This window comes from Dromaius novaehollandiae, chromosome 11 (genome assembly GCF_036370855.1).
Source record: "Dromaius novaehollandiae isolate bDroNov1 chromosome 11, bDroNov1.hap1, whole genome shotgun sequence".
Taxonomy (NCBI): Eukaryota; Metazoa; Chordata; class Aves; order Casuariiformes; family Dromaiidae; genus Dromaius; species Dromaius novaehollandiae.
In genome coordinates this window covers 6381959-6408537 of record NC_088108.1, presented here as the reverse complement: position 1 = coordinate 6408537, position 26579 = coordinate 6381959, and the positions used below count along the sequence as shown (strand labels likewise).

The following is a 26579-nucleotide window of genomic DNA, read 5'->3' as shown; positions in this document are numbered from 1 at the left end:
TAGAACTGAGTATCTTCATATCATCCATCCCTATGGCTGTCCATTAGCCCCTAAGCCTTCATTTTAAAACTTGCATTTTTAGGGCATTAAGATTGAGTGAGTGATCAAGCACAGACGTCTAAGCAGTTAGGTAGGAAAGGGTTCAGCCATGGCTGGAAAAGCTCGTTTGTCCTTAGAAAGCAGACGGCTGCGGGACCTGAGCTCCCAGTACAGCAGGGTAGGTCCTTCTGCTTTATTTTCTAAATCAAACCTTAAAAACATTTTCAGCCCATACAGCTGCAGAGACAGCTTTCCAAACACGAGCCGCGTATCAGCCAATGAAGTGTTACGGGAGGTTATGGCAGCACCTTGGCGGCCAAGCGTAGCAACGGCGCTGCGAACGCGGCCCCAGTGTTTACTATTGCTCGTCAGAAACAGGCATGCGACAGGGAAACCATTAGTCACTGCAGATTTACAGCTCCCTTTGCACTGATGAAGAACGGTGGCATGAAGCTGTCACCCACACAAAAAAGGTAGGAGAGGACAAGGTTTAAAAGTAGAGATGAGGAGAAAAAAAAAAGAAACAGGGAGAAATGAAATCGAAAATTCCTAGTTTCTCCTGCAGGCTCTGGGAGGCAGGGACTGGCGGGGAAACAGAAAAAAGCTATTTCATCTCCCTCTGAATGCTGAATACGAGTCCGCTAGCCTTAAATAATAAAGAGTAAATGAAAAGGAGCTAGCAGGAAGGGACGAGGGATGACGTCCTCTCCCAAGCCCCGCAACGGTGGCGCCTCACCAGGGCGTCTTCGCAGCCCCTTCTGCGGTCCTGGGCGCCACGATCCCCGGCTCCGCCACGTCTACCTCCGACTAGCCGGTCTGGCCTTCCACCTTGTAAACTTCTGCTAACCCTCGTGGAGTCCCGGCCAGCCTGGTACACCTATCAGCAGCCGCTCCTCACAAACAGACACTCAATCTCAGTGCCGTAAATCACTAAGACAGGGAATGATCAGTCTTGTCTTTTCCAAAGGCGCCTTGTTTTATGCATGTTCACACCACGTAAGGTGCAGCGAGTGTCTCGGGACAGGTCTAGAGGGAGCAAGGTAGCTCCAGGCAGGACCCCGGAGCCGGCTCCAGGCACACGGGCTTATCTGAGCGGCACAGCGCCGCACACACGGAAGCAGATAGCACGGCTCTGCACCTGGGCGAGCCAAGCCTGCCCTTTCTCTTCAGCACCAGCGCAGGAATCGCTGCACCAGGCACCGCTCATGACACCCACCCTCCGCACCACCAACCTCACGTCCAGTTTGAGGCACGACAGAGTGTCACAGGAATAAAGGGAAATAAGTGGCTGAAAGCAGGGCCTCGGTGCACAGAGCCCCGGCAGCACGCCCCTGCCGGCACTGCTCGACGAAGAGGCAACGCAAAGCGGGCGGATGCGGACTTGCCAGCTCCTGCCTCTTGCCACGCCGTGCTGGACGCCAGCCCCCTCCCGCGAAGCCGAGCGGCAGGGACAGCGCTGACGGAGAAACCACAGCGGCTCATGTCGCTACAGGACGTCTCGCAGCACCGGCAGGACACCCGCGTCTCCTCAAAGCCAAATACCATCGGTACACACACACGTAAAACACAGCCGGGTGTTTGGGAATTGACAGTTAAGGTGCTTACTCCTGCCTTCAAATTCTGAGCTCATTATGCTTCGAAATTCATTTTTCTGCCCATTATGCTCTTTTCTGTATTCACGTTCAGAGCATCGTCTTATCCTTTCGTCCCTTCCCCCCTTCTGCCTCCTTGTCCATTGCTGTCCTTCCCTCCATGTTCTCCACACGCGAGTCTACCTCCCCTTGCCACCAACTTCTGAAAAGAGAGAAGGGGAAACAGAGTAATAACCAGCACAGATCACATAGCATGTCACGTGCCCATCGCAGGCCACTACAGAGCTGAGGCTCCTCTCTCCAAATATCTCCCTATGTGCTTTCAGAGACTATGGAATTTATAAATATAAGCGCAGATACACTGTTCCTCAAGCTCTGCCTACTGCAAAAAAACCCTCGTTCTGATGAGGAGCTCTGGAGCATTCAACATGTTCCCAAAAACTCAATTAAAAAGTTATGAGACAGTGAATATTGGATTTTAGCATGTAAACACAAAAACTCAGCTTCTCTTATCAAAATGCTGCTTAATCTTTCAAGACTGTATAACATGCCCAATAAACGCATCTACTGTAAGGAGCATACCATCACACCAACCTTTCCTCTAATGTCAAAAGCAACCAAGAGCAAGCGTCAGTATATTCCAGGTTATTAAGCCACCATAATTTGTAACATCTAATAAAAATTATATAACAATACATATGTTTACATTATAAAGCTATTCACATTTATGCCATGACCTACTTAAGCAAATTGTTTTTCCCCAATTGCGCAATTATCAACCAGAGCAGAAAAATCAGACTTTATAAGTATGAAGTCAACAGATCAACCGAGTGTCATTACAAATTATTAAAGTTGTTATTTCAAAGTCTGCACACACCTGATTACGACTTTCTTCAGGGCATATTTAAATATTCCTAAGAAATATAATCTTGCTTCTTGGTATTTTTCTTGTTAGACATACACTAGACTTCTTTTAATCAACTCTAACTTTGTATTACATATTAAAACAATTAGGTTGCTACAAAACAAATCATAAAAACTATTAAATCAAAGCTGGTATTTTCTTCCTCATACCCTAGAAAACATTAAGTGATTGCATGGTCCCTTTTATAACAGCAGACAGACAAACCAAGAAAATGCTGCCTTTGATTCAACACATAGTTTACATCAAATAACTATGGCTACATTTTAAGGATTTCAAACTAGACAGGCCCCAGCCGAAGCAGCCTCCAGACCGAATATTCAGGGAAACTGAGCCGCTTACAGTAATATGCTGCTCAGTTTCTCTCATGTCTAAAAGTGACTTGGCACCTCAAAAATCACATACCACATGTTCAAGTGTGGACAGATTAATGAACATGTTAACAAATTAACAAGTGTTCAAACCAGCAAGCACTTAAAAGCCCTGGCACTACTCATCTCCGCAAGCCATATGCATTTTCTTTTGGAGGAGAAGCAAGTAGTTCTGAATTAGATAGTAATGTCAAAGAGAAACTTTGTTAATAATGCAACACAATCATTCTAAAAACAGATAAATGGAAGCTTTGCAAGTCAAGAAATTTAAACAATTTTACTACCACAAAAGATTTCATGTAGAATTTAAGATCATTCCACTTACAAATCAGCACTGAGATCCAATATTCCCAGTGAAAGCAGAAAGCATAGTCACTATAGTTTCTTTTTGCAATGACTCCTCTGCAAAGATTCTGTAGAATCCTTGCAAAAAATTCAATAAAGCAAAATATATCCAGATATGAATTTTCTGAGCACACCACATCCAAAATGTTTTAGAAAGCTCTATAAGGACCACAGAACACCTTCCTGCTAAGAAGAGGGGAAAAAAATAATAAAAAAAATGAAGACAATGCTAAGAGACGGGATGGGAACAGCTCCAGCTGCTGGGTTCTTTCATCACCCAGAGGTCACTAGAAAGACTCGTTTAAAGGTGCTAGTATGTGTTTCCCCTTCTATCACGGGCAGTATCATTCAGATGTAAAATCTGTTTTGAAGGCTGATAAAGAATAAATCTTCTCCAGGCATGAGGAGGCTGACAGTTTAGCTCCACATCACCATTTCCATTCTTACAGGAGAGCAGGCAATTCCAGGGACCATTTGCAGCATGCTCACAAGTCGTACCGTATGTTTGCTGCATATTAACTACAAATCAAGAGCCAGAGAATATTATGTTTTGCATAGATTTCAGACAGCAGCTCAAAACACAACTCCTACCTTTAGAGTCTACGCATGCTACCTTAAAGACAGTCTGTTCTCGTTGCCAACAAAGATGCTCCATTTTTCCTTCTGATTACTTGTCAGCTTTGCCCAAACTGCCAGCGACCACTAGCAAGTGGAATGATGGGTTTTAGTAAGTTATTCATTTATTCTGCTGAAATATTACCTGAAGCAGTGAGTCAAGACAGCAGGGGAAACCAGGAGTCATAGTTATTAAAAGAGCACACGAAACTATATTAGAGATGTAACAGGGATTCTCCTGCTGCAGATGAATCATAACTTATGTTTTAAAGTATTTCAGCTAACTGTGAGGCATGCAGTTCTTTCAAAATATTAGACAAATGAGTAGAAACAGGCATAAATGTATGCAATTTTTTTTGGAAAAAAATTTTGCTAATAAAATTCATATTTTATACATACAAGACACTAGACATACAGTCATAACAGCACCCATTTAGACCTTCAAAATGCTTTTTGTTATCTGCCAAATATATGGTGCATGCTAAGGCATACAGGCAGCTAGGGACACAAGCATAAAGAGATGAACAACCCCACCCCACCCCCCCTTAGGCCAATAACTATAATTTGCCAAGCTGGTAAGAAATTTTAACACAAGTTTTCTGCTTAAGCAGAACTTAATTCAAATGAATGTGAAATATTTAAAGATATCTAAGGAAAACTGGGAACTATGCAGGCTTTAACATAACACTAATATGACATAACACTTATATGACAAGGTATGAGCTGACAAAACAAACTGTAGCTCAGCCAACCATTTAAAACTATTCCTTTAAAAATCATTGTTCTTTGTTCATTTTAAACTAAAAACCACATGTACAGATTTTATTCAGTTCTAAAAGCCCACTGCCTAACATTAGCTTGCAGGAGACAGGAACTGTACAAATTGTACAATACCAGGCTAAACTGGAATACACTTGAATATTTTAAAAATCTGTAATTTGGAAAATTTATTAAACATCAGATTATTTTTTACTTTATTTCACAACAATGTGGCAAGACCAGATCATAAGAATTACTATTAAATCAATGCGATCTAGACTGCACCATTCCTATAGCGCTTGGCCAGGTAATGGTTCAAAGGAAGAACAGCTACAGAGCTAGAATCGGGAGTCAAAGGGAATGTATAATTTCCCCACATAAAAGACATACTAAAAGCCAGTACTTTTAGGTCCGACAGAGATGATTCAAAAACAGGGACTCCTCACTGGTTTGAAAGTAACGTCTGCTAAGGAGATTGGGTATTTTTAATACCGGTAAGACAGACATCTGTCGGACAGCACGGGTATACGATACAGAGATGATCATGCCTTGAGACAAAGGACTTTAGGCGATCTCTCAATGCCTTTCCACCCCTCAAGTCAGAAATGACTTCATGAAACAGAGGAAATATTTTTTTAAAAAAATAATTACTTTTATTAGACCAGCAGATATCGCTGGAAAAAACAGAGGGGCTTTCAGACGCATTGCTACTTTGGCAGAGCAGACAACGCAGCAAAGCAAACGACAGAAATAAAAGTGCTCGTAATTTAACCTGACCACGCTAACCAGTCAAACCCCTCGAGAGAAAAGGCACTTAGCACCCAGGCAGCAGAGGAGCACGTTAACAGCAGGCCAGAACAAGTTCATGCTCAACAGCCAGCAAAAGTAACAGGGGGAAGCACAAACGCTTGGCGTCACCTGACGCCCTCGACAGAACAGGCCTCTGGGGCGCGGTGGGAGGAGGACGCAACGCTGACAGGCCACCAGCTCGCTCAGTACTTCCAACAGGAAGGACAGGCCACGACATACAGGTGGACGCTGACACCGTGTGTGAAGGATCATACAGAAGTTTACAGCATAAAAATACTACAGGAGAAGAGAAACCCTGGGGAATTCTGGTGAAATCCCATACTCAAAGAATGAAAATATACCGCCAACTGCACTGCCAGTTCCCTCAGCAGGAAACGTCCAGGCAGATTAGAAAAGCTGCAGACTTAGGACAGGTACCAACAGCGGGCAGCTGAAATCTCCCAACATAAACTGGACTCTGTGCTTCATCAGAAAGACGTAGAGAAAACTTCTGTAAGTAATAAATTACTGCTTCTGAAGAAAATAGTGCTAGGACACACAAGAAAAGATGCCGTTTTGGATTTGGTCAAGCAGTATGCAGGAGAAAGGGAGTTAAAGAGTATTAATAGGATGGTTGCTCTATAGCAGCGCCTGCAGTACAATCAGTTTCAATGCTGTAGTAGAAGATCATAAATAAATAAATAAATAAATAAATAAATAAATCAGCACACAAATATTTAATTTCAAAAAAGAGAACATTGCAAAAGAAATTGAAGCAATTAGTAACCCTCCCAACCCACTCCCCCTCAAAATAAGAAAACAAGCTAAAAGGAGCAATCCAAAAAGCAAAAAGACTACAAGCAGCCTGAAGACTGTTAAAAATATATATACTGTACTAAAAGACCAGGTAAAATATATGCCACAATTAAAAAAGGAAAAGCAGTTCAAAAGAACACCTCAACCCCAGCAGCAAACTCCCACATCCTGCACGGCTCAACAGGGAAGTTACGGAGGGCATCACGGGGGGAAGGTCAGCATTTAAAACCCGGACAGCTTGCCTAATGAGAACAGAAGAGCTTATAAAAACAGGGTAGGTCAAAAGTAAATAGGAAATTAAGAGCTAAAAAGGTTTGCAAGCTTTGCACCTGGCAAAGCTATTTAACTACCTCCAAGCAAGAAACCGGCTAGAAGAAACAGTAGCATCTCTTGAGAAGCAGGGCAAAAAAAAAAAAAGGGGGGGTACAGGGATGACAGCACTAATGCAGGGAAGCTCACTGAACACTCTGCATTGGTCTTTACTGGTGAGCCTGCTGGGGGACTTCACTCTCGCCTTTATAGGTATAGGTACCTACCTTTATAGGTATAGGTAGGTCAGCAAGGCTAGGTCAATTTGAATTAAATACACGGAAAGTGTTAGACCAAACTGACGAGAGAGATGTCGTTCATGGAGATCAGATATTCACAGCGAAGTTCCAAGGACCAAACGTGAAACCGAAGAACAGCTGGGCAAGGGGCTGCCAACGTGACTCCACTGCACACAAAAGACCCTAAAAGGACTGGAACTACAGAAAAGTGAGCGTGCCTTCCCCTCCTAACTAACACAGCGTCACATCACCGTGCGCACACACAAACACACTCTGATGGGAAAGTGTAGGTGCAGCATCTATAAAGGGAAATCCTACAGAGGCCACAGCTCTTCCTCCCAGCTGATGCCAGGTCATATATCCCTCTGAATTTGTGAATTGACCTAGTGATCCCCTGGGTACCTGGGTTGCACACCTGATGACCAATCAGGATTACTTCAAAAAACTTGTAAACATAATCTTTGCCTTCCCAAAAAGGGCTCAAGACTCTCAAGGCCTTCTGTGACAGCCAGCCCGTTCCTCTGCCTCGTATTGCAGGCTCTGGGCAAACTTCACCTTTAACACCACGATGCACAGGTTTACCGTAGACTGCACTGTTTGGGACTGAGTGTGTACGAGCGCCCTGATGACTCCAGTAGACAACATCACCTTGTTTAGCCTTATATCCCAGCCTGTGAGCTTTCTTCTGATGGCTGGGAGAGTTTGATGTGCGGCAAAAAACTGGCAATACTGCCAGCAGCAGATACACAAGAGGAAGGCCGACACATCTGACTGCTTTTTCCTTCATGGCTTCTGGACATACCCATAGGCATCAATCTACCTGCTGACGGTGCCCAAGCTGGAAAAAGTCACTGATTAGATTGAAAAAGCCAAGTGTTCTCTCCACTGATACCTTCAGCACTGCTGCAGACAGTACTGGGATACATGGACCACTGGTCTGAACTATAAGGGCAACTGCTATATTCCCTGATCAAGAAACAAATCCAGGTCAAAGCAACTTAAGCTGCAGTTCTTGGCAGCCTAAATCAATATAATGGCTGGTTGCAAGCATCCCATCCCTTCCCAGACTGCATGCTTTACCTCCCCGAGCTCCCTTAAGCCAGCTCTGGCATTTAGCATGCTAAAAGGCTCAGCACAAAGTCTTACAACTCAGCAAAAAACTAACCTAGCAGCAGAGTATCTGCTGCTGACTTATCAAGCAGAAACAGCACAGCAAGTATACCGACGATCAGCCTAAGCAGTACAAGGGAGGGTGTGGGGACACAGAGATGAGGGTGGGGAAGGACAGCAAGACAGGACTGGGACAGCAAGCCGTCAGATTAGTTGTTTGCCATGGACATGCAGTCTTACCCAAAACTGGAGTTAACTCATATTAGTTCCCCAGTCCAGCAGACTAGCCACACAATTATGCCACCAATAGATTTAGTATGTGAAAAAAGCGTGATCGCTTCCTTCAGTAGCAACCCCATCACATGCTGGCTTCGAGAGCTTGTGAAACCACAGTCTGATGCTGTAACACTACTCAGGAGACATCGCATGTAATAAGCGGCTATTCAACACTAACTGCAGTAAAGAATTATTTTTTGGAAGACAGAATTAACCTGAAGCAAAGAGACTACAATGTTTCCATAACAAAGCTTACACCTTTCTTCCTAAAATCAAGTATCCTCTCAAACACCACGATATACAGACACCCATTTATAAGTATGCACAGAACACCTTCAGTAAAGATTTCCTCAAGTGTCAAAACTGAATTTCAAAAACGCTCTCATCAGCCTGGAAACACTGGAAAGCATCCAGGATGCACTTTAATTTTGACACATTAAAACTAGTGTGGTTTTTTTTTGTTCTCGCACTAAACACCATTTTGTGCACTTAAAAAGGTAACTACACTTTTAAATTAATTTCAAACATTAAGTACATAGCATTTCTGAAGTGATCTATCACTAAACTATAACTACATTGTGCACAAGCAAAATACATATATATAACCTTTCAGAAGCAGTACTGGAATTCTCCAAAAATAGTCTCTGCTGCAGCAGTTCTGTCACAAAAATTTATAGTATGAAATTGCTAGTTTTGTTAAATATAGTGATTTGGTATACTACCATAAAGCCCCTGACAACTCACTGTCCAGGAGCAGATCCCACACAACCCTTATTCAATCATTATGCTGGGAAATATCTGAAATGAAACAGCTGTGGACCAAGGCACTGACCTACAGGGCAGTATTATTCTGTTGGTGCTCAATCTGTGCATCGATTAGTCAATGAAGTTTCTAAAGGCCAAACCACTGAAGTCGCATCTTCATCCCAGAAGATGACAGATTCCATAACCTCTACCACCTACTTATTTTTAAATCAAAAAACTTATAATGGCAGATGGATTTTAAAGGACTATAAAAAAAGGCTATAAATTCCTTGAAAAGAAGATAGAAGCCTAAGTTGTTCATTTTTGGATTACTTGGTGCGTTTCAAGGTGCCAGGCCTCCTATTTTTACCTCTTCCAACATAGAAGATTTCTGCCTTTCTCTCACTGCGAGACCAGACGGCAGGCTGCAGTTCATAGCCACCAGGTCTGACAGCCAGATGCTGGCACCTATTTTTCTTTCAAAAGCCTGTGACGGGTGGGTCCACACGGCGATCTGGAAGTCCTCCTGAAAACTACTGCGTGGATTAACAAGCTTGGCTTGCTCAGGTACTGCCACTGGGACAATGTCCACCCCCTGACATCACGCAGCTCTGCGCCAGGCCGCACGCATGAACCGGAGGTGCATGCTCCACCTCTCCAACAGCAGATACGGCTCGGGAAAAGAAAAACTAACACTCTGTCAGCAGTTTACCTGCTGGCACGAGGCCAAACTCTTCCCTCGCCTATCCTTTCCCTTCCCATCTCCTTACAGGTCACCACTCCCTCAGCCACATCCAAGCCCAAACCAGAGGCAGCAGCGGCCGCCGGCATGACGGGGAACAGACCTGCCTTTTACAGCAACGGGGAAAGAGTAAACAGACCATCAGCGGTGGAAGCAATAATCACCTAACATTTCATTTTTTAAACAGCTTTGCTTGAAAGTGGTTTACATACCACAGTTTCAAAACCTGTGCACTCAGTCTCCTGACATCTCAAGGCAAACTGAGAAGTCCTGACACCCCTGGGCGAGCTGTGGCTTCGGCTCCCCATTACTCCCCGTCTTCATCACAGCAAAGCAGCTGTGGCAGCTTAGGAATTGCCACGCTGAGAATCAAAACCAATTCTGTCCATTGGCTGAGGTCAAGTAGTAAAATCTTCAGAGTCACTAGTTCAACAAACTACTGCTTGCAAACACTTTTTGTTTGCCGTTTGGGCCGTCATTTCCTTTTTTGGGGCAGCCCTTCTTATTAACAACTAAGAAGCTGTGTTCAGAAAAGCAACGCGCCCATGCCCTGATCAACACAAACCATTACCGAGTTGTGGTTCAGTTCCAATTCAGTGAAAAATTATTTACACAAATGTAATATTCTCCAAATTCATTACTTTCCACAGAGCTCTGCTATTGACTGACGTTTCCCTCCGTTCCTCTCCACCTCTGGAAAGGCATAAATCCTGCTCAAGCCGAGAGCAGGGTGAAAAGGACAGTAAATATTTCTCTGCCGAAGCAAAACACTATAGTAGAAACCAAACCGAACTTGCCGAGTTAGTAATCCTGCTAGACCTAAACAGGTCTACAGAGAGCCAACTCAGGCATTGCTGAACTCATGGTGAAACAAATAATCTGCTCAAAAATAACAGTTATTCCACACTCTATTTGAAGCTGCCTACAGAAAGGTCATCTAAGAGTCCTTGGAGATTAGAAATAAAACTTGATCTATCATTGCTATTCCCTACTAATAATCCTTCCTTTAAAAGAAGGGAAAAGGAAAGGAGGCCTCAGAGTCGCAGTTTAAAGGACCTGTCCCCATATTCAGAGACCAAACACTGACGCTATCGGTGACATAAGAAGTGCCTGTGGAGCATTACTGGTCTGGCCAGCAGCGCTCCTTCTGCATGGCTGTACAAGAACACGCGAGCAGTTCACCAACTTCTGTAACTATCAATTGAGAAAATAACTAAAATGGATTTTTGAGCCTGAAATAAACTGACAGTAAAATGATGCAAAGAAGATACACTTTGTCACAGCCGCCTGATGACTGGAGACTTTCAATGGCAAAACTAACATTTGCATTCTTGAAAACTTCATTGCCTGAAATTTCCCGATTTAGGACACCTTACCAAAGCAGAAGCCACTAAGGCACCACGATTACTGCCCTCCACCAGTGCCCCCCCCCCCCCCAAGGGGGAAAATGAAAAGGTAAAAAAACTCACACCCACCTCTAAAAACCAAATCCACTGCTACGAATACGCAGTACTGGGACCTTTTAATCCATCAAATCTATTAAGTTCACTATCAAAGGCAATGCATCATATAATCCTTTACCCTAAAGTGAGCAAGATCTAAACTATTTGGATTTTCTGTTTCCACTAATCCTATTAAAAGGTTACTCTAAAGCCTTAGTGCTCCAGTGAAAAGAAACCTTGCACCCAAAAATCTAAATTTATTCATGATTAGTTTATATCCATTTGTTCTTCTGTCAATAATGGCATCTACCTTAAACAGGTAATTTCTATTCCTTGGTCTTTATCTAATATATAGATAGAGATATTTGTATGTGTGTGCACGTATACCTGTACCTATATACATCCACACGCATACACACAGTTCTGATTCTCTGAGCAAGGCTAGCTCTTCTCATCTTCCTTTGCAAGCTGATCTCGCCCTTCTCTTCTCCCAGGCACCCTGGCTGCCCCGCTCTTAACCAGAAAACGTTTCTCTCTGGAAAGCAGCAACAGAACACAACAGAACAGTTTTTCAGGTAACATCGCAGCCACTCTTGTACAGTTGGATGTAAAGCCTTTCTATTTTTATAGATAATTTTTCTTTAAAACTGGCACTTGACCTTTACATATCTATAGCATAATGTAATACCTGGAAACCACTAAGGAAGGAAACATACTCTCAACTTACAGAATCTTTTTTTTAAAAAAAATTCTCCTGAAGTACAAGAAGCTGCCCTATATAATACTAGTTTTCATCGCATTTCTGAAAGTCTAGTCCCTAAAGTCCTTCAACTATTCCCATATAGCATTCTGACCCTCCTCATTTTGTTGTCTCCCAACTTTGTCTCATCAAAAATTTCATTGTAAGGTCCCCGTTCCTGGGGGGGAAAGGTTAATATAAGAGACACCACTTCTGGCTTTGGAAGTCCCAAACAACGCAAATTGCTGAAGTCTAGAAAAGTATTTTGGGGAAGTATCATTATATGCTCACTGCTTGTACCTTCCCTGCCACCCTACCTTCTGTTTCTGCCTATCTCCGTTCCTCAACATCCAGTGAAGCAATGAATTTCACTTCATCACTGAGCCATACTTAACAGGTCTTCCTAAAGGAAAAAAAAAGGGTAATAATACCCTTCTCTCAGTTCCAAAATGTCCATGAGGAAGAGTTTTCATGGGACTAGGACAAACAGGATGCCTAGAACAGAAGCAATTATGCAATTCGATTTCTGGAAGGCCTCATCTTTGACTTGTGCTGGCAGACTAAGCCATTCTCAGGGAAAAGACTCACTTAACTAACCTAAAAATACAAAGGAGGATGCTGTGACTAAGAGTACCCAAATGGAGAAAGCTATCTGGGAAAAGATTTTCACTGAAAAATAACAATAGCCTTTGAGGGATTCAACCTAGTACGAATCCAACTGTGATTCATTTCAAATATAAGATGATAACAGCACCAAAAAAAGACTGCATGCTTCAAAGTTGCCAATTTAGGCAAAGATATCCTGAGCTGAATCTGGAGAGTTTCCTGGCGTGCCTTTCAGGGTAATCCAGTCGAGGGAAAGGACAACCTTGACAGCAATAGCAAACTTCCGTAGCACCTCTCACTAATGGCTTTACAGAGAAATGTAGATTGAGATACCTTATTTTTAACCAGTAAGAAAACAAGGTAGAGAGATTATGGGTCTCTTCCAGGTCTCTCTTATGGTCTCTATCCACCATAACAACACAGCCAGGAACCAAACACAAGTCCTCCAAGCCTCACTCACCTCCCCTAACCATTTACACACAGAGAAGTTGGTCAGAACCTGCAAACCCCAACCCCAGAAACAGCCATAGGTCAAATGGACAATTAATATCTTTTTACATAAGATTACCTCTTTCTTTTTAGACTAATCCAATTACTTAAATCAAATAGAGGCTTTATCTCTGGAACCATCTGAAGATTCCTGATCTCTCTGCAGTGGATTCTTCCAAGAAATTTCAGGCATCTCCAAAGAGCTAAACTTTAGTGTCAAATAATTTCAGAGATCACTGACTGCTCAGACAGTTTTCTCCTCAGAACAATTTCTATTCAACATTCTACATAAAAGGACAAGCACAAAAGTACAAGCTGCTTTTGTTACCTAAACAGAATGTATTTCTGTAACCTATGCATTTAGATGACCACCACTGAGGTCAAGTAAATACACCGAGGAAAAGTAAATACACTAAAATACATGAGATGTAAGGTATGGCATTTTAAGATAGATGATTAATACCAAAGAATGTAATGAAACCAGACCTAAGCATTTCTCCACGGCTTAGCACTTTTCCTTGGAAAAAAAATATATATAGTTTGGTTTTTTTTAAACTGAGACGTGAAATTTCAGCAAGAACATCAGAAGCAGTCAGACCTGTAGCCTCCATAATTCAATTTACATCTTGTGACAGTCTCAGGCTGCAGAAAATGAAAGAAACCACATTATAAACCATTTTGGAATATCCTACTTACTTAACAGGGACAGAAGTTTCTTATTTCCAGCCACTTAGCATAAAACATGTTGTGGCAGCACAGTGCTCATCACCTACTTACACTAGACAGGATTGATGAAGATGTAACTACACTACTTCTTTCAGCTTATGACACGTAAGACTCATCTGCTGCTGAGCATTTCTGACATATCTAAAGAGGAAGAAAGCCCAATTAAGTTAGCAGACTAGTATAGGGTAGTAGGCAGTCTTCAAGGTTATTCCAAGCCATTTTATATTACATATGTGAAAAAACTATCGCCTTGAAGTGCTCCAAAAACAGCGGGAGGGGGAGAGGGGGAAGAAGAAAAAAGGTGAGAGAGGAAAAAAAAAAAAAAAAAAAAAAAAAAAAAAAAAAGACAGCCAGCATCAAAAAACCTGAAGCACAGGTTTCACCTTCTCCCAACAAGATGCCCTACTGGGAACCATTTGTTGCAAAGGGTCAGATTTCTACGTTAAAATATGGTCCAAGTATGGCAAATCACAGTAATTCATACTTGAGGTGAAAAACAGACCACAACAGTAGAGCACATGTTGGATTACTTGTCTCACTTTTTTCTCTGAAATTTTAGAAATGCAATTTGTATTATATTTATCCTTACTTATAACCCTCTGTTTTAATGCTTGCTTTTATTCAGTCTTCCTTTGAAATGAACAGATTTACTTCGCTGGTCTCAAGACTTCCCACCAGCGGAGCGTCACACGCTTTTGGCACCTTTCCTAACGTACCTCTAGAGCTTCTTCTACACAGTTCTCATCTCTGTGCAAAATGCCAATTGGAGAAGAGGGGAAAAAAAACAAAAGAAAAAAAAGAGAGAGAGAAAGGTGATTCAACACTCTGGAAAGAACGAAGCAGAAGTAATTCTGATGCTGATTAGAAGAGGATGATGACAAGGACCCTATCCTCCTTTCTCCTCTGATTCAAACATGGACTCCCAGCACCATCCAGCAAAGGCGGCAGTGGTGGGGATGCTGGAAGCTCTCATGTGGCAGAGGAGCCTGGAAAGGAGACATCTTTACTGGCAGAGAGACAAATGATAAATAGCAGCAGCATGATTACGGCTCATATTTTACAAACCCCACGTTCCCAGACGGGACCTTGCCAAAAATGCCTTGAGGTTCAAGTTAAAGGGAGGAAGGGCATGAGGTGAGTTGTTCTGTGGCATCAAGGAAAGCACGAAGCAACTCGCTGTAAAACACAAAGGTACAAGGGCCGCGGGAAGACACGCACCGCTCTGCACGGCTGTCATCCCAGGGACCTTACCACTGCACTCCAGCCTGCAGCTGGGCTGAGCTGCTCTCCATCCCCTACGCTTTCTGAAGAACTTAGCTCTTTAGTGACCTTGGTGGCAAGTATTCAGCATGGCAAAGGAGCATCTGCTCAGCAAGCGCTGCCTTCCAGGGAGTTACCAAAGCCCAATCAAATTACGAAAATGAAGATACATCCTTTAAAGTACAGAAGTTAAGTATGTACAGTCAGGAATATTGAAAGCAGGAGAGCAAGAGTGAGCAGACATGATGATGGCAACAAATATCTCACAAAATAAATGCCTATTGTCAACGGAGCAGTGGGGTGTCTTTTTTCGCCTCTAAACACCTCTCAGGAAATCAGGTAAGTGCACGTCTCTTCTCAGCTAAAAACAAAAACAAAAAAGCCTTCAAACTTTCCAAGTTATATCTGTGCTCACTTTACCTCACTAGTGCATCACTCACTGGGATAATCACTTTATGTATAATCACTGTAAATTAAAATGCTGAAATTTATTTTGAAAATTTTGTACAGGTCAAAAATAAGAAAAAAACAGCCTCTATCATTTCCAGGTATGTGAGGTTCACGTGAAAAAGCTCAAGCACCTGGATCACTAAAGGGCGAACAGAGTCAGATACTTTTCACGTGACATTAAAGACCAATGGGAAACGCAACCCACTTAACAGATGAAGCTCCTTACACTGATCCCTTTTGCCAAGGTTCCAGTTAAGAAAATGAATGGCTTTTTAAAAGGTCATACGAGAGGTACAGGAAAGAGTTTAAAGTGCTGGGCTGAAAGACGCCATGGCTTTTGGTCAGCAGCATAAGCCACAGCACTAACAAAGGCTGGGAAACGGAGATAACGTATCAAGCCGAGTTCAAGTTATCAGCTATATGCTGTCCAAAGGCAGCACTATGACCAGTTTCAACAGCTACACTCCATTTCATAGATATTGCACTTCCTAGCACACTCACTTTTTAAGGACTTTTTTGCTACTTCATGAGTTAACCGCAGCAGAACTGCCCCATCTTGGTCCTGGGATGCAGACGCGTGACACTCAACCGAGTACCGAAATAAAACCCCACTCTGTAAAAGCACAAACATCATAAAAAAGGTCAAGCATTTTCATAACGCTTTGCTAATGAGGGTCAGGGCCTGACGGGACTTGTTTTGGCCTCCAGCCTAGCAACAGTTTCTGTATTGGCCAAACTCTGAAAAGTTTACTGTTATTTTTAAATAAAGTGCATCCTTCTTGCCCTCCTTTTGGAGCACTGGAGACGCATCAGAGACCACCGCTACACAAGCCAAGCGGTTTCTGCGGTAGCAGCTCCGACTTGCACGTTGACTTCTGAAGACAATAAACTGGTGCTACAGAAAGTTTACAGTTAACTGGAAACAAGCAGTTAATATTAAAAATAGAAAACTCAGTATATTGAGCTTGCTCTATTAACTGTGGCAGAAGCCTTGACTGAACCAAAAACTACAGACTAGGGACTCGATAACTATATTTTATTCATAGACTGATCACAGCCTGGATCTGTGCACTAATTGAACTGAGCACGACCGGTCTTACAAACTTTTATTTTCTGATCATCTCTCAGTCGTCAACAACCGCATCTATCTACCTGGAGATCCGCAGTTAAAAGGTTGTTTAAGGCTTCAGACCAGAACAGTTCATACTTTTAGATTATACCTACTTGTTTCTTTTCCTAACAGAAAGTACAAAAAAGTGTCAGTGTCAGATTTTGTTGTTTTAGTACTCAATGCGAGGTAACATTGCAATCATAAAGGTGTCATAAGAAACAAGAAAATAGATTTAACCCACAACCGAAGGTAGACCTTCACAATCTTTTACTAACTCAAAATACATTTACACTCTTAAATTACTAACTTCTTAATAATTTCTAGCAAATATCAGAGACAGATGCACAAGTGAAGTCAAATTCAGACCCAATACATACTCTTCTCACAGGCAGATAAGTTAAACAGAAATATATAATGCCAGAAACAATGGCAAACTCAAATTTGCAAAATCCACAGAAGTCTTCATGAAGAAAATATCTGCAGTACAAGATACAGTAGAAGGAAATAGGATGAAAGATATGAAGACAACTAAAACAAAGCAGGCAATACAACTGAACCACCAGACTGATGGAACCGGGAAGAGGGGCTGCTGACTCCTCCTTACCCTGCCAGGGGTCCGAGAAGCACAGGTCTCGCAAAGCCAGCCTTGCAGAGCTCCCACGCACTTATTACAGCTTTGTGGTGACTGCTTTTAGCTGAAGGAGCAAGACCAGGGTCCTTTCTTAAGGCCATCTATGACCTCCTATACTGTCCAGCCTGATTTGGACACAACAGTTTGCTAAAATAAGCTTATGAGGAAAAACGCCCTCAAGTTATATTTAATTTAATTTAGTAGTTATATTCAGCAATATTTGCTCCATTCAACAACCATGTCAGAAGGTGAGCCTTTCTGGCAAAGGTGGGTTGCTTCCCAAGGCATGCAGGCCTTTACGCCTTTTCACCCTCCGCTGCACCAAGACGCATTCACCAGTCCTGCTTCCAAACATGCTGGGAACTCCTTGCAGAGCACTGCCAATGCCAGCCAAAATACACATTTTGCTACTGCACCGTATTTTTAAAACTTCCACCGCAAGGCGTCACTTTGTAGGAATCACTACTTCACATTCCAACATTTAACACGCAACAGCAAAGACAATGTTAAATCAGAATAAAACGCTGCAGTTTTTAAGAAACCACAGTACGCACACATCAAAACCAGAAGGAAATCAGACACAGCACCAGAGAACCCTTCCCACGTGTTTCGCTGCTGTGTTTTTGTTTTATGACTGGTGGTGATCTTTAGCCATGACCAAGCAATCGTTGTAGCTGTTGTGTAATATTACCAAGTGTGACAATAAATACAAATTATTGCACAGAGAAAAAGCTCCACTGTCACACAAATAACTACCGTGGAGGAACAACAAAATTTCAAACTTCTGGTATCAGGAATAGCAACACCAATAGGTACAGCTGAGTTGTGAATAGGGACTGGGGGAAGAGTATTTGTATTTTTGAGATAATAAGAAATTCATACTTTGGTAAGTTTCCAGGCAGAATTACACAAAAATGCTTGTAAAGAAATATATAGCAATGCAAGCAAGGCGTCAAGCACACAGCTCCAACGTTTTAAACACGTAACAGAAAGTTGAGGAGACTAATATAGGAAGACAGACTACAGCCAAGAAACAAGAAATTGCGAAAAGTATGTAATCCTACGAACTCGCAAGTCATAACATTTTTATTTACACATATATATGTATATAGATACACACACAGACAAGCCTATTTTACATTCAGCACCTTAAAAGAAAGCATCAGACAGCAACTTAACATATTGGAGAAATCAATTTTGGGATTGTGCAGGAAGATTTTATACTATTTCAGTCTATCTAAATTACTAACAAATCACCATCAGTTAACGTTAACATAGTATTAAGACAAGTAAGGCAAAAAAACGGATGGCTGGTAACAAGCCCTGGCACCTTTTCTATCTCACAGAGTCAATTTACACTCACTCTGAGCAAAGTTACATCTTTCAAAGAAAATCTGAAAGCTGGCAGGCACAAGACTAGCTAGTCCCACATTTTAAAACTGTATTGAATTCAAATGTCTTCAAACTTCATTAACAAAGAATTAAGGTGATTTAGTACTACGCCATACCCTTCCAGAATACGCAAATTGACTGATCTTAGACCTGAAAACACCATGAAATGCAAAGGTCAGGCACATCAGCCCTGCAGCGCAGCTTCCTCTCTGACCCGAAGCCAAAGGGAACAGTTGCTGCAGAATAGTGCAAGTCCTCAACGAGGAAAGCAACTGGTGGATTTGCAACCTAAGTCTTCGGATAAAGACTGGATATCTCACAGAAAATATCTGAGTCCAGAGGCATTCAATCACTGAAGATGGTCAAGCCAGGCAGATTATTTTAGCTGCAAAGAACACGGTTGCCAGCAACGCTCCTGCCTGACGGCCAGAGCTGCTGCACGTGCCCAGGCCAGGCAGCGCGCGCAGGCGGCCGATGCTTCCCCGAAGCATGGGATTTACCACAGGTATGTGGGTCAGCTACATGCACCATTTCATGCCTATGGCACAGTCCCCTCCTGCAAGATGAGGAGGATACAGGCAAGCTGTCATCATCGAGGCATTTAACGCAACCAAGTCCTGGAAAACACCTCTCCCAAGAGCTCCTCAGACAGACAGGAAGCAGGGCACAGGCCGCGGGAGCCATTCTGGCTGGGAAGTCTTGTTCTTGGCCACCACCTCCTAGGTGACCGGGGCAGAGCAAATGATTCCCCTTACTACTTGTGCCATGTCTGGATGGTCACTGCCAGGACAATCCTGTTTGCTAGCAGCCTGCTCCCAGGGGACTCTCCGTGACGGGACTATAAGGAGCAAACAACTGGCAAATGCTGGATTGCCGTACGATGTCTTCTCTGCAAAGAGGGAGACATCGGCATGAAGTAGGCAAGCTGAACAGCTAGGAAGGTAAGACAGGCACTGTGCAGGATCAAAAACTCAGAAAGGCAGTTTCTGTGTGCCAAGGGAAACCCACATAGCGAGCAAACAGGTGAGATTCTTTAAGAGAAAAAAAAAAAAAGTCCTCCTTACTCCCTCCAGCACAGCTTCAACTAATCCCCTCTTTGCAAACTTACCCTTCCCACCCCGTTATACCACTCTTCTACATGCCTGTACTTCCCGCTCCAGCATGCGGCTACTAGAAGAAAAACAGTGTTGAGTAGAGCGAACCTAGAGCCCTTTCCCACCGGTGGTGGCAGAAATGGAAGGCAGGACACAGTATTGTTTTCACTGATCGCAGAGGAATGGGCTGTGTTATGCAAAACAAAACCATAAAGGAAACGTGAGGATGTGAGGTATTTGTCAGAAAGGCAAAAAAGACAAAAAAAGGCTACTCAGTTTTTCTTTTCCCCAAGTTAGTACATGGGGGGAAAAAAACGCATTTACCACTCTTCTTGCATCCCCTTACAGTTCTCCTCTACCAGCACTTTTAAATCTCTGGAGCAAAAAAAATCCCCTTTAATTACCTACGGTGTTTCATACCTTTACTCATCACACTGGGTTTCAAGAACACTGTTTGGATGACCCTTTGTGTAAGTGACATTTTCTGTCTGGGGCAGCCATCCTCAAACTTTTTATCAGCTCCCCTACCTCCGGAACAATTTTTATATTCCTTCCACTCCTATAGTTTGAGAGACACTGCACTGGTAGAAGCAAGGGGAAAGGACGTACCCTGCAGAACATACCCTGGAAAATAGGGAAAGAGTGTCTTAATGAATGACTAAGAACAGAGTGGCATTATAGGCAGAAAAGAGCCGTTCAGGGAATGCAGTGATAGAGTAAAATGTTGGCAGATCAATCGAAGGGACAACACAGACTGCAGAGAAGAGGCAGCCAGTGGCTTACCGAGACACAGCTGGACAGATTCAGCATCTTCCAGTTACCTCCTGTTGACTCCATGACTCATTCTGACCCAACAGCTCCCTCGCAACACCCTCCACCAACACCCTGTAGACTTTGCTTTAGGAGCTACAGGTGAAGAGATATGAAAATGCCAAGCATTTTCATCCATGTCTGGACTGTGCCAGAGTCCAAAACCTGCACCCTCTCCAACATGGCATTTCTTCTCATTCCTAGTTACCGCTCCAGAATGCCTTCCCTTCAAGCCCTGCTGCAGTCTTCAGCTCAGCATCAAAAAGTTACAAAAACTTGGAGGCGTCACAAGCAGGTTTTGTCAGAAGGCAGCACATCAGAGCCCCTTGTCCAAGTGATTCAGCCACCTGCTTTTCTTTGATCATGCCCAGTTCCACCGCTCAAACACCTGCGAGGAACATGAGTCATGCTTATGTGAGGATACCTGCTTACACATCTTTCATCCTCCCTGTATGTTATTAAAATGTGATTAAAAAATATTTCTTAAGTACACATGTAGACTTATTTTAGACTGCTACTCAGACTGGAAATTTTGGTGTAAGGACACAACTGCTAAAAGGCTTCTAGGCAGAAAGTAAAAACATGCACTGACTGGAAAATCAGATTTTTTGCTGTACAGGATGCAGCTTGGCTTCAAAGATAGCACCGTATCTCTGTGAGCTACCCAGTTATCGATAAGGCTGCCTGCAAGCCTCCTGCCTGCTAAGAGGCACGCTGCCTCTGAACACTCGGCACAAGCAAATTATTCACCAACCTAGAATTTTACATGCAACACCGAACAACTTTTTCCAAAGTTGCTTCCCCAACTGCACAAACACAATCAGCTCACAAGGCTGCTGAAAGCAGCAGTTCTGCCATCTGTCTGCTTATTCCCACCCCACACTCGTGCAGGCACAAGCGTTTGCAAAGCCATGCAATGATCTAGGGGAACCAATCTCTATGAAAACTAACCTGGCAAACAAATACAATCATGATTAGATCATTTCTCCAATCTGATACACTATGTATCCTGGCACAAGCAAGGGAATATGCAGAAACTAGATCACTAATTTTGATGGCAATGCCATTTTGAAAAGTCCATTGGCCTAGCAGCTTTTCTGCAGGCCAGGCAACTAAATTTCAAAAATATTTAAGCACACACAAGTTTTAGAAAAATAATTTTAGTTAATTCAAGACTGTGTTCTTTTTAAGGTAAGCAAGGGGGGAAAAAAAAAGCTAAAGTGATCTACCGGTTACAAAGAGGAATCAAAGCGCTTACTGGAAAGTACTTCAGTGGCAACAGTCTTCATCTCTGCCTCAGTTTCCTCCATTAATAAAACAGGGACAGTAACACAAATCTCTAATAAAACACTTTGTGATATGATTAATAAAAAACCAAACACACAACAGCACTGTAGTAACAAGGTAGTGTTGTCAAGGAAAGACACAGCTGGAAGTCAGCTCTCTCACTTCAACGAAAGATAGAAAAACCGCACAAAGCTGATGCTGTAACCTACAGTGGTCTGGGGTGGAGAACAGACACAGGACAGTGCAGAGCAAAATGGCTACCCAAGAAGTTACTAAACAACTGGCATCTACAAAAGGACAGACATGGATTTACAAAAGACCTGGGTAAAGAAACTCACAGCGGAGTCTCTCTGCCCTCCTTTCATGATTGGTGCTCTGATGCAATCACACTGGCGGTATGGAGAGCACATAGGGAAGACTTGCTGGGGTGGCAGGTTAAGTAGGAATCCACAGAGCTGGGTTGTCATGACAGCAGCTGAAAGTATGCAAGAGATGTATAGATCCTAGACGTTAGAACAGCAAAGACGCCAAGTAAGATCATTAATACATGACATTATTTAAAATACGGAGAAGTATATGCTACATCTCATTAACGAAACACAGACTGCACAATAACTCTTAGCATTGGTGAGAGTGCACGATGGTCTAAGAAGCAAACAAAGTGACTGTATTTGCTGAATATTGGTAAAGAACAGGTTCCACCCAAACACGATAGCCATGCTATAGGTAAGAGGAAACAGCCACATGCGTTCCTGTGGATCGGCTCGCTCTCTTGACTGAAGCCTGGAAACTCACACATGAGCTCCATCCCCGTTTAAAGCAAAGCAAAACAGTGGAACTTAGTCCCAGCAACCTCGTACGCTAACTCTGCGTTCAGGCAGACTTGGAGCATGCACAAAGCCGGTTACTCATCCCAGCGGAGAGGAAGTAACTTCCTGTCAGAGCAAAGTTACTCCCCGAAGTATCTGCCAGCGCACGTCTGGGGCTGCCGCGCAGGCAACGCGCAGGTGCCGCCATGCCGGCGACGCGTGCCGGGGGTCCCCCGCGCGCCAGGACGGTGCGGGGCTCGGAGGGCGCCCAGCGAGAGCCGCCCGTGACCGGGACAGCGGGGCCTCCGTGGGGCTCCCGCGAGGGAGCTCGGGGAACAGAGGCGGGTGGGGGACAGGCGTCCGTGTGATCTGCTCCAAAGTTTGGGAACCCGACGTGGCAGGTCACTCGGGGATTTCGGGTGTCTAAGGTCGGGTAATCGTCGGGGTCGTTACGAAGCGAGGACTTGGTCTGAGGCCAAATAACAGTGTCACAACAGTGTCACAGGTGCCCGACAGAGGGAACCTACCCGTGACCCGGTGCTCGCGCAGCGGGATCCCCGTGACAGGTCCCTCCCGGCGGGTGCTCACCGGGAAGCGCTGGCGAGGCAGCGGCAGGACGCGGGCGGAGCGCGTCCGCGGGGCCAGGCTGCTCCGCGCGGGCCCCGGCGGGGTCACCGGCGAGGCGAGCGGGCGGCAGGCGCTACCGCCGCCCGCCCGCGGCGCTCGCTGCCGAAGCCGGGGCCGCAAGGCCGCCGGCGCGAAGGCAGGCGGCGGGGCACGCGAGGGGGACGCCGCCGCCGGCGGGGGGTGCGGGGTCCCGGCCGCCACCGAGCGGGGGGGCGGCCCGCGGGAGGGCCGGCGGCGGCGGCGGGACACGCGGGGCCAGGCGAGGACAGCGGCCGGCGGCGGCGGGGAGGCGGGTGCCGGCAGGGCGCCCGGCCGGGGGGGCCGCGCGGCCGGGCGCGCGCACGCGGCGCCCACGAGGCAGGGCCGGGCGGCGCGGGGCGGGAGGCGGCGATACTCACTAGGGGTCGTTGGTGAAGCGGGGGCTCCGCGGGGGCTGGTAGCCGTACAGGTGACAGTAGAGCACGTCGAAGCAGAAGCAGCACATCTCGGCCGACACCACCATCTTCCTGCAGCCGGGCCCGCCGGAGCCGGCGCCGGGGGAGGAGAGCAGCGCGGCGGCCGGCGGCGAGAGGCCGGCGGGGCCCCCGCCGCAGCTGGGCGGCAGCGGCGGGGACAGGGCGCAGCCGGCGGCGCCCCCCGCCAGCCCGAGGCCGTTGAGGCGGGGGCCGCCCGGCGGGGGCAGCGCCCCCGGCTCGCCCCCCGCCGCCGCCGCCCCGCCGCAGTGGGAGCCGCTGCCGCCGCCGCCCGGGCCGGCCGAGCCCGAGGGAGGGGAACTGGAGAGTTTCTGCTTCTTCACCCCGCAGCAACCCGCCGCCATCTTGGAGCCGTCTCCCCCCACGCAGCGCTTCCGACCCATGGCGGGGGGGCCGGCCGACCGGCCGGGGGACGTGCGGAGGCCCGCTCCGCCTCCTGCCGGGCCCGCTCCGCCTGCAGCGGGGAGGGAGGCGGTGGGAGGGGAGGCAGAATGAATGGGGAGCGGGAGGGAGAGGAAGATGGAGGAGGAAGGGGCGGGGGGGGGGGGAAGACAGAGAGAGCAGCGTTAGCGCCGGCCGGCGAGCGGCCCCCGCGCCGCTTCCCGCCCCACCTGCGCTCTGCCCTCCGCGGCGAGGGACGCGGAGCAGCTCCACCCCGCGCCCTGGGAACGCCAGAAAAATAATAAATAAACGCGCAAGCCCGGGCTGCGCGGCAGCAGCAGAGCCCTGGAGGCGGCTGAAAGCGCCCGGGCTGCGCGGCAGCAGCAGAGCCCTGGAGGCGGCTGAAAGCGCCCGATAAATAATTCAAATGACCCGAGTTGCCCTGGAAAAGAAAGAGGAGAAAAAAGAAAAAAAGAAAAAAAAAAGGGAAAGAGGCGCTGGGTCCGTGCTGGAGGGGGGCAGCAGGCGGGGAGCCCTGCAGCGAGTGCTGGGGGCACCTGCGAGACCCCCGAGGGCTAACAGCCGCCATGTGTTTCAATTGCAGCCTCCTCGCCGGCAGCCAGGGCCGAGAGACCGCCGCCGCCGCCGGTGCCAGGCCGCGGCCTTGCCCAGGGCCTGCCCTCCCGGAGGGGGAAGGATGTGAGTTCCTGGGATGCTGAAAATTAAACTCACCGGGCTACCGGGGCCGGGGGGGTATTTTGTATTAGCCTCACGCAGATCTGTGTCCGAATTTACAGGGAGATTCCCAAGGGACCATAAAGTATTTTAAAAGCTGCATGTGTTTATATTTAGAAAAGAACACCTCACCCATCAGCGTTATGTGGCCATCTCTGGCATGGGAGGTAACAGCTGTTTAACATAGAATAGCAACACAATATCAAGGAAGACACGGGAGTGAGGGCTATCACATACAGTTAAAACAATATCATAAGTTTAGAGAGACAGAAAATTGCTATCCAAGTTAAAATGCAGTCTACAGAAAGTTTTCAGAGCCATGAACTACGTGGAGAGTCAGTATTACATCTTGTGTTGGAAATGGTTTCTCCTGCATCTTCGTGGTCTTAATATTGTCTGGATCTTGAGTCATCGTGGATTTGAAGAGAAAATCACCATTTACTAGAGCTTGAAGGCTCTTGCTAATGGGTTAAAAAGCCCTTTGGAGGGCTTCTGTCCAAATACTGGCCTAAACTTCTCTTGCTTTGACTATGAATCATAGCCTGAGGTGAAACAGCTGCAGGGAATAACAGCAAACAGGGGAGAGAAGAATTAAATGGTGTAAAACAGTCATTTCCATTTTTTAAATTTGGTGTTTATGTTTGGAGCTGGTGAATACTCAGGAAGGGAACCCAGCTCCCCCTCTCTCAAACAACTTTTATGTTGCTTTCAAAACAAAGGCAAAGTTCTCCACTTATGGGACTCATTTGTTTAAATTCAGTTAGCAGTGACACCTTCTGTTGCTTTTGGGAAAATAGTTTCTGCAGGTATTGAATTCTGGCTTTTTCTAATGCTTTAACACCTTGCATTCTTTAAGACTAACATGTATAAAACAATTGCAAGAGCTTTTGATGTAGATAGAAAAGTAAATCACTCACTCCACTGGGACAGAAGATTGTGAGGTTCAGTACAAATCTCAGGCCTAGGACTGACATTCTTGTGCAATATCAGGGCTACTGATAGTGCACAGTGATCTCTTTTCGATTAAATATTGCATCACAGTGATCCCTGAATGAAAGGGTAAATTAAGTATATTCTGCTCTTATTAAAAGCACTTCACATTCTTCACCTCTGCAGATATTGCTTGCAGTATTTGCCTGCAAACGTACTGGTAGTTGTGCTCCTATTTTATCTAAGCACAATGACTGCATTTTAATACGTACCATATTTTGTCTTTTTTAGAGATAGTAGCAAATATATTAACATTACTGTGAATTTATTATTTAGTGGAATCACAATTATTTAGTGGAAGACACGATTGTACTATCAAAATTTTTGTTAGTTTCTTGAAGTGGAAAGAACTGTAGACTGGCAAAACATTTTTCATTGTTCAATGAAAATTTTCCATTTATATTTGAAGAAGAGTTTTTTCTTTGGGTAAGCTGGCTTCAGGAAACTGCAGCATCTGCTTCATTGGCCCTTTGCTTCAGTTAAAACTTGAGTTCCTTTACGTTTCTTGTTACAAGGAACCCTGAATGTGTTCAGTTCCTTAATTTATATAGTAGTTTCGTATTTTGCTAACTTTAGCAGATTTTCTCCTGCTGGGTGATGACTCTGCTGCGCCTCATGTGCAGTCAAATGTAGTGAGTGAACTCAGTATAAAAATCAAAATCTTTTAATAGTATGAGGGGAGTCTAGTATGGTAGCGCAATTAAATCGGTTTAATTTAGGTGTGATGTAGCTGTTCTTTCTGACTGCAGCTGTTTAGCGCTATTGCTTATCTCATGTTCTAAAATCACAAAAATTGTAGAATTGTCACATGTTACGAGTGAGAGATATAAATTTATTTTTTAATTCAAAATTACAACCC

General features: G+C 45.0%; 1 protein-coding gene, 1 long non-coding RNA gene and 1 pseudogene across 7 annotated transcripts in view; 1 reads left to right on the top strand and 2 right to left on the bottom strand.

The window, feature by feature from the left end:
* The window catches only part of AMMECR1 (AMMECR nuclear protein 1), a 107639-nt gene that overhangs the window by 56708 nt on the left and 24352 nt on the right, over positions 1–26579 (bottom strand). For 4 of the 5 annotated variants that reach the window (XR_010391007.1, XR_010391006.1, XM_064518136.1 and 1 more), the window contains exon 2: positions 23540–24068. Coding sequence is in view for 3 of the 5 variants with exons in the window: in XM_064518136.1 (XP_064374206.1) it covers positions 23540–24068 (529 nt within the window). In the remaining 2 variants the exon portion in view is untranslated. Of the gene's footprint in view, positions 1–23539; positions 24137–26579 lie in introns of those variants that run through there. The other variant, XM_064518138.1, reaches the window with a different exon arrangement.
* Positions 7044–9757, bottom strand: LOC112982564 (large ribosomal subunit protein eL15-like; annotated as a pseudogene).
* LOC135329539 (uncharacterized) overlaps positions 24031–26579 on the top strand; it is a 78376-nt gene continuing 75827 nt past the window's right edge. For both annotated transcript variants that reach the window (XR_010391009.1, XR_010391008.1), the window contains exon 1: positions 24031–24694. This is a non-coding gene — a long non-coding RNA (uncharacterized LOC135329539). The remainder of the gene's footprint in view (positions 24695–26579) is intronic.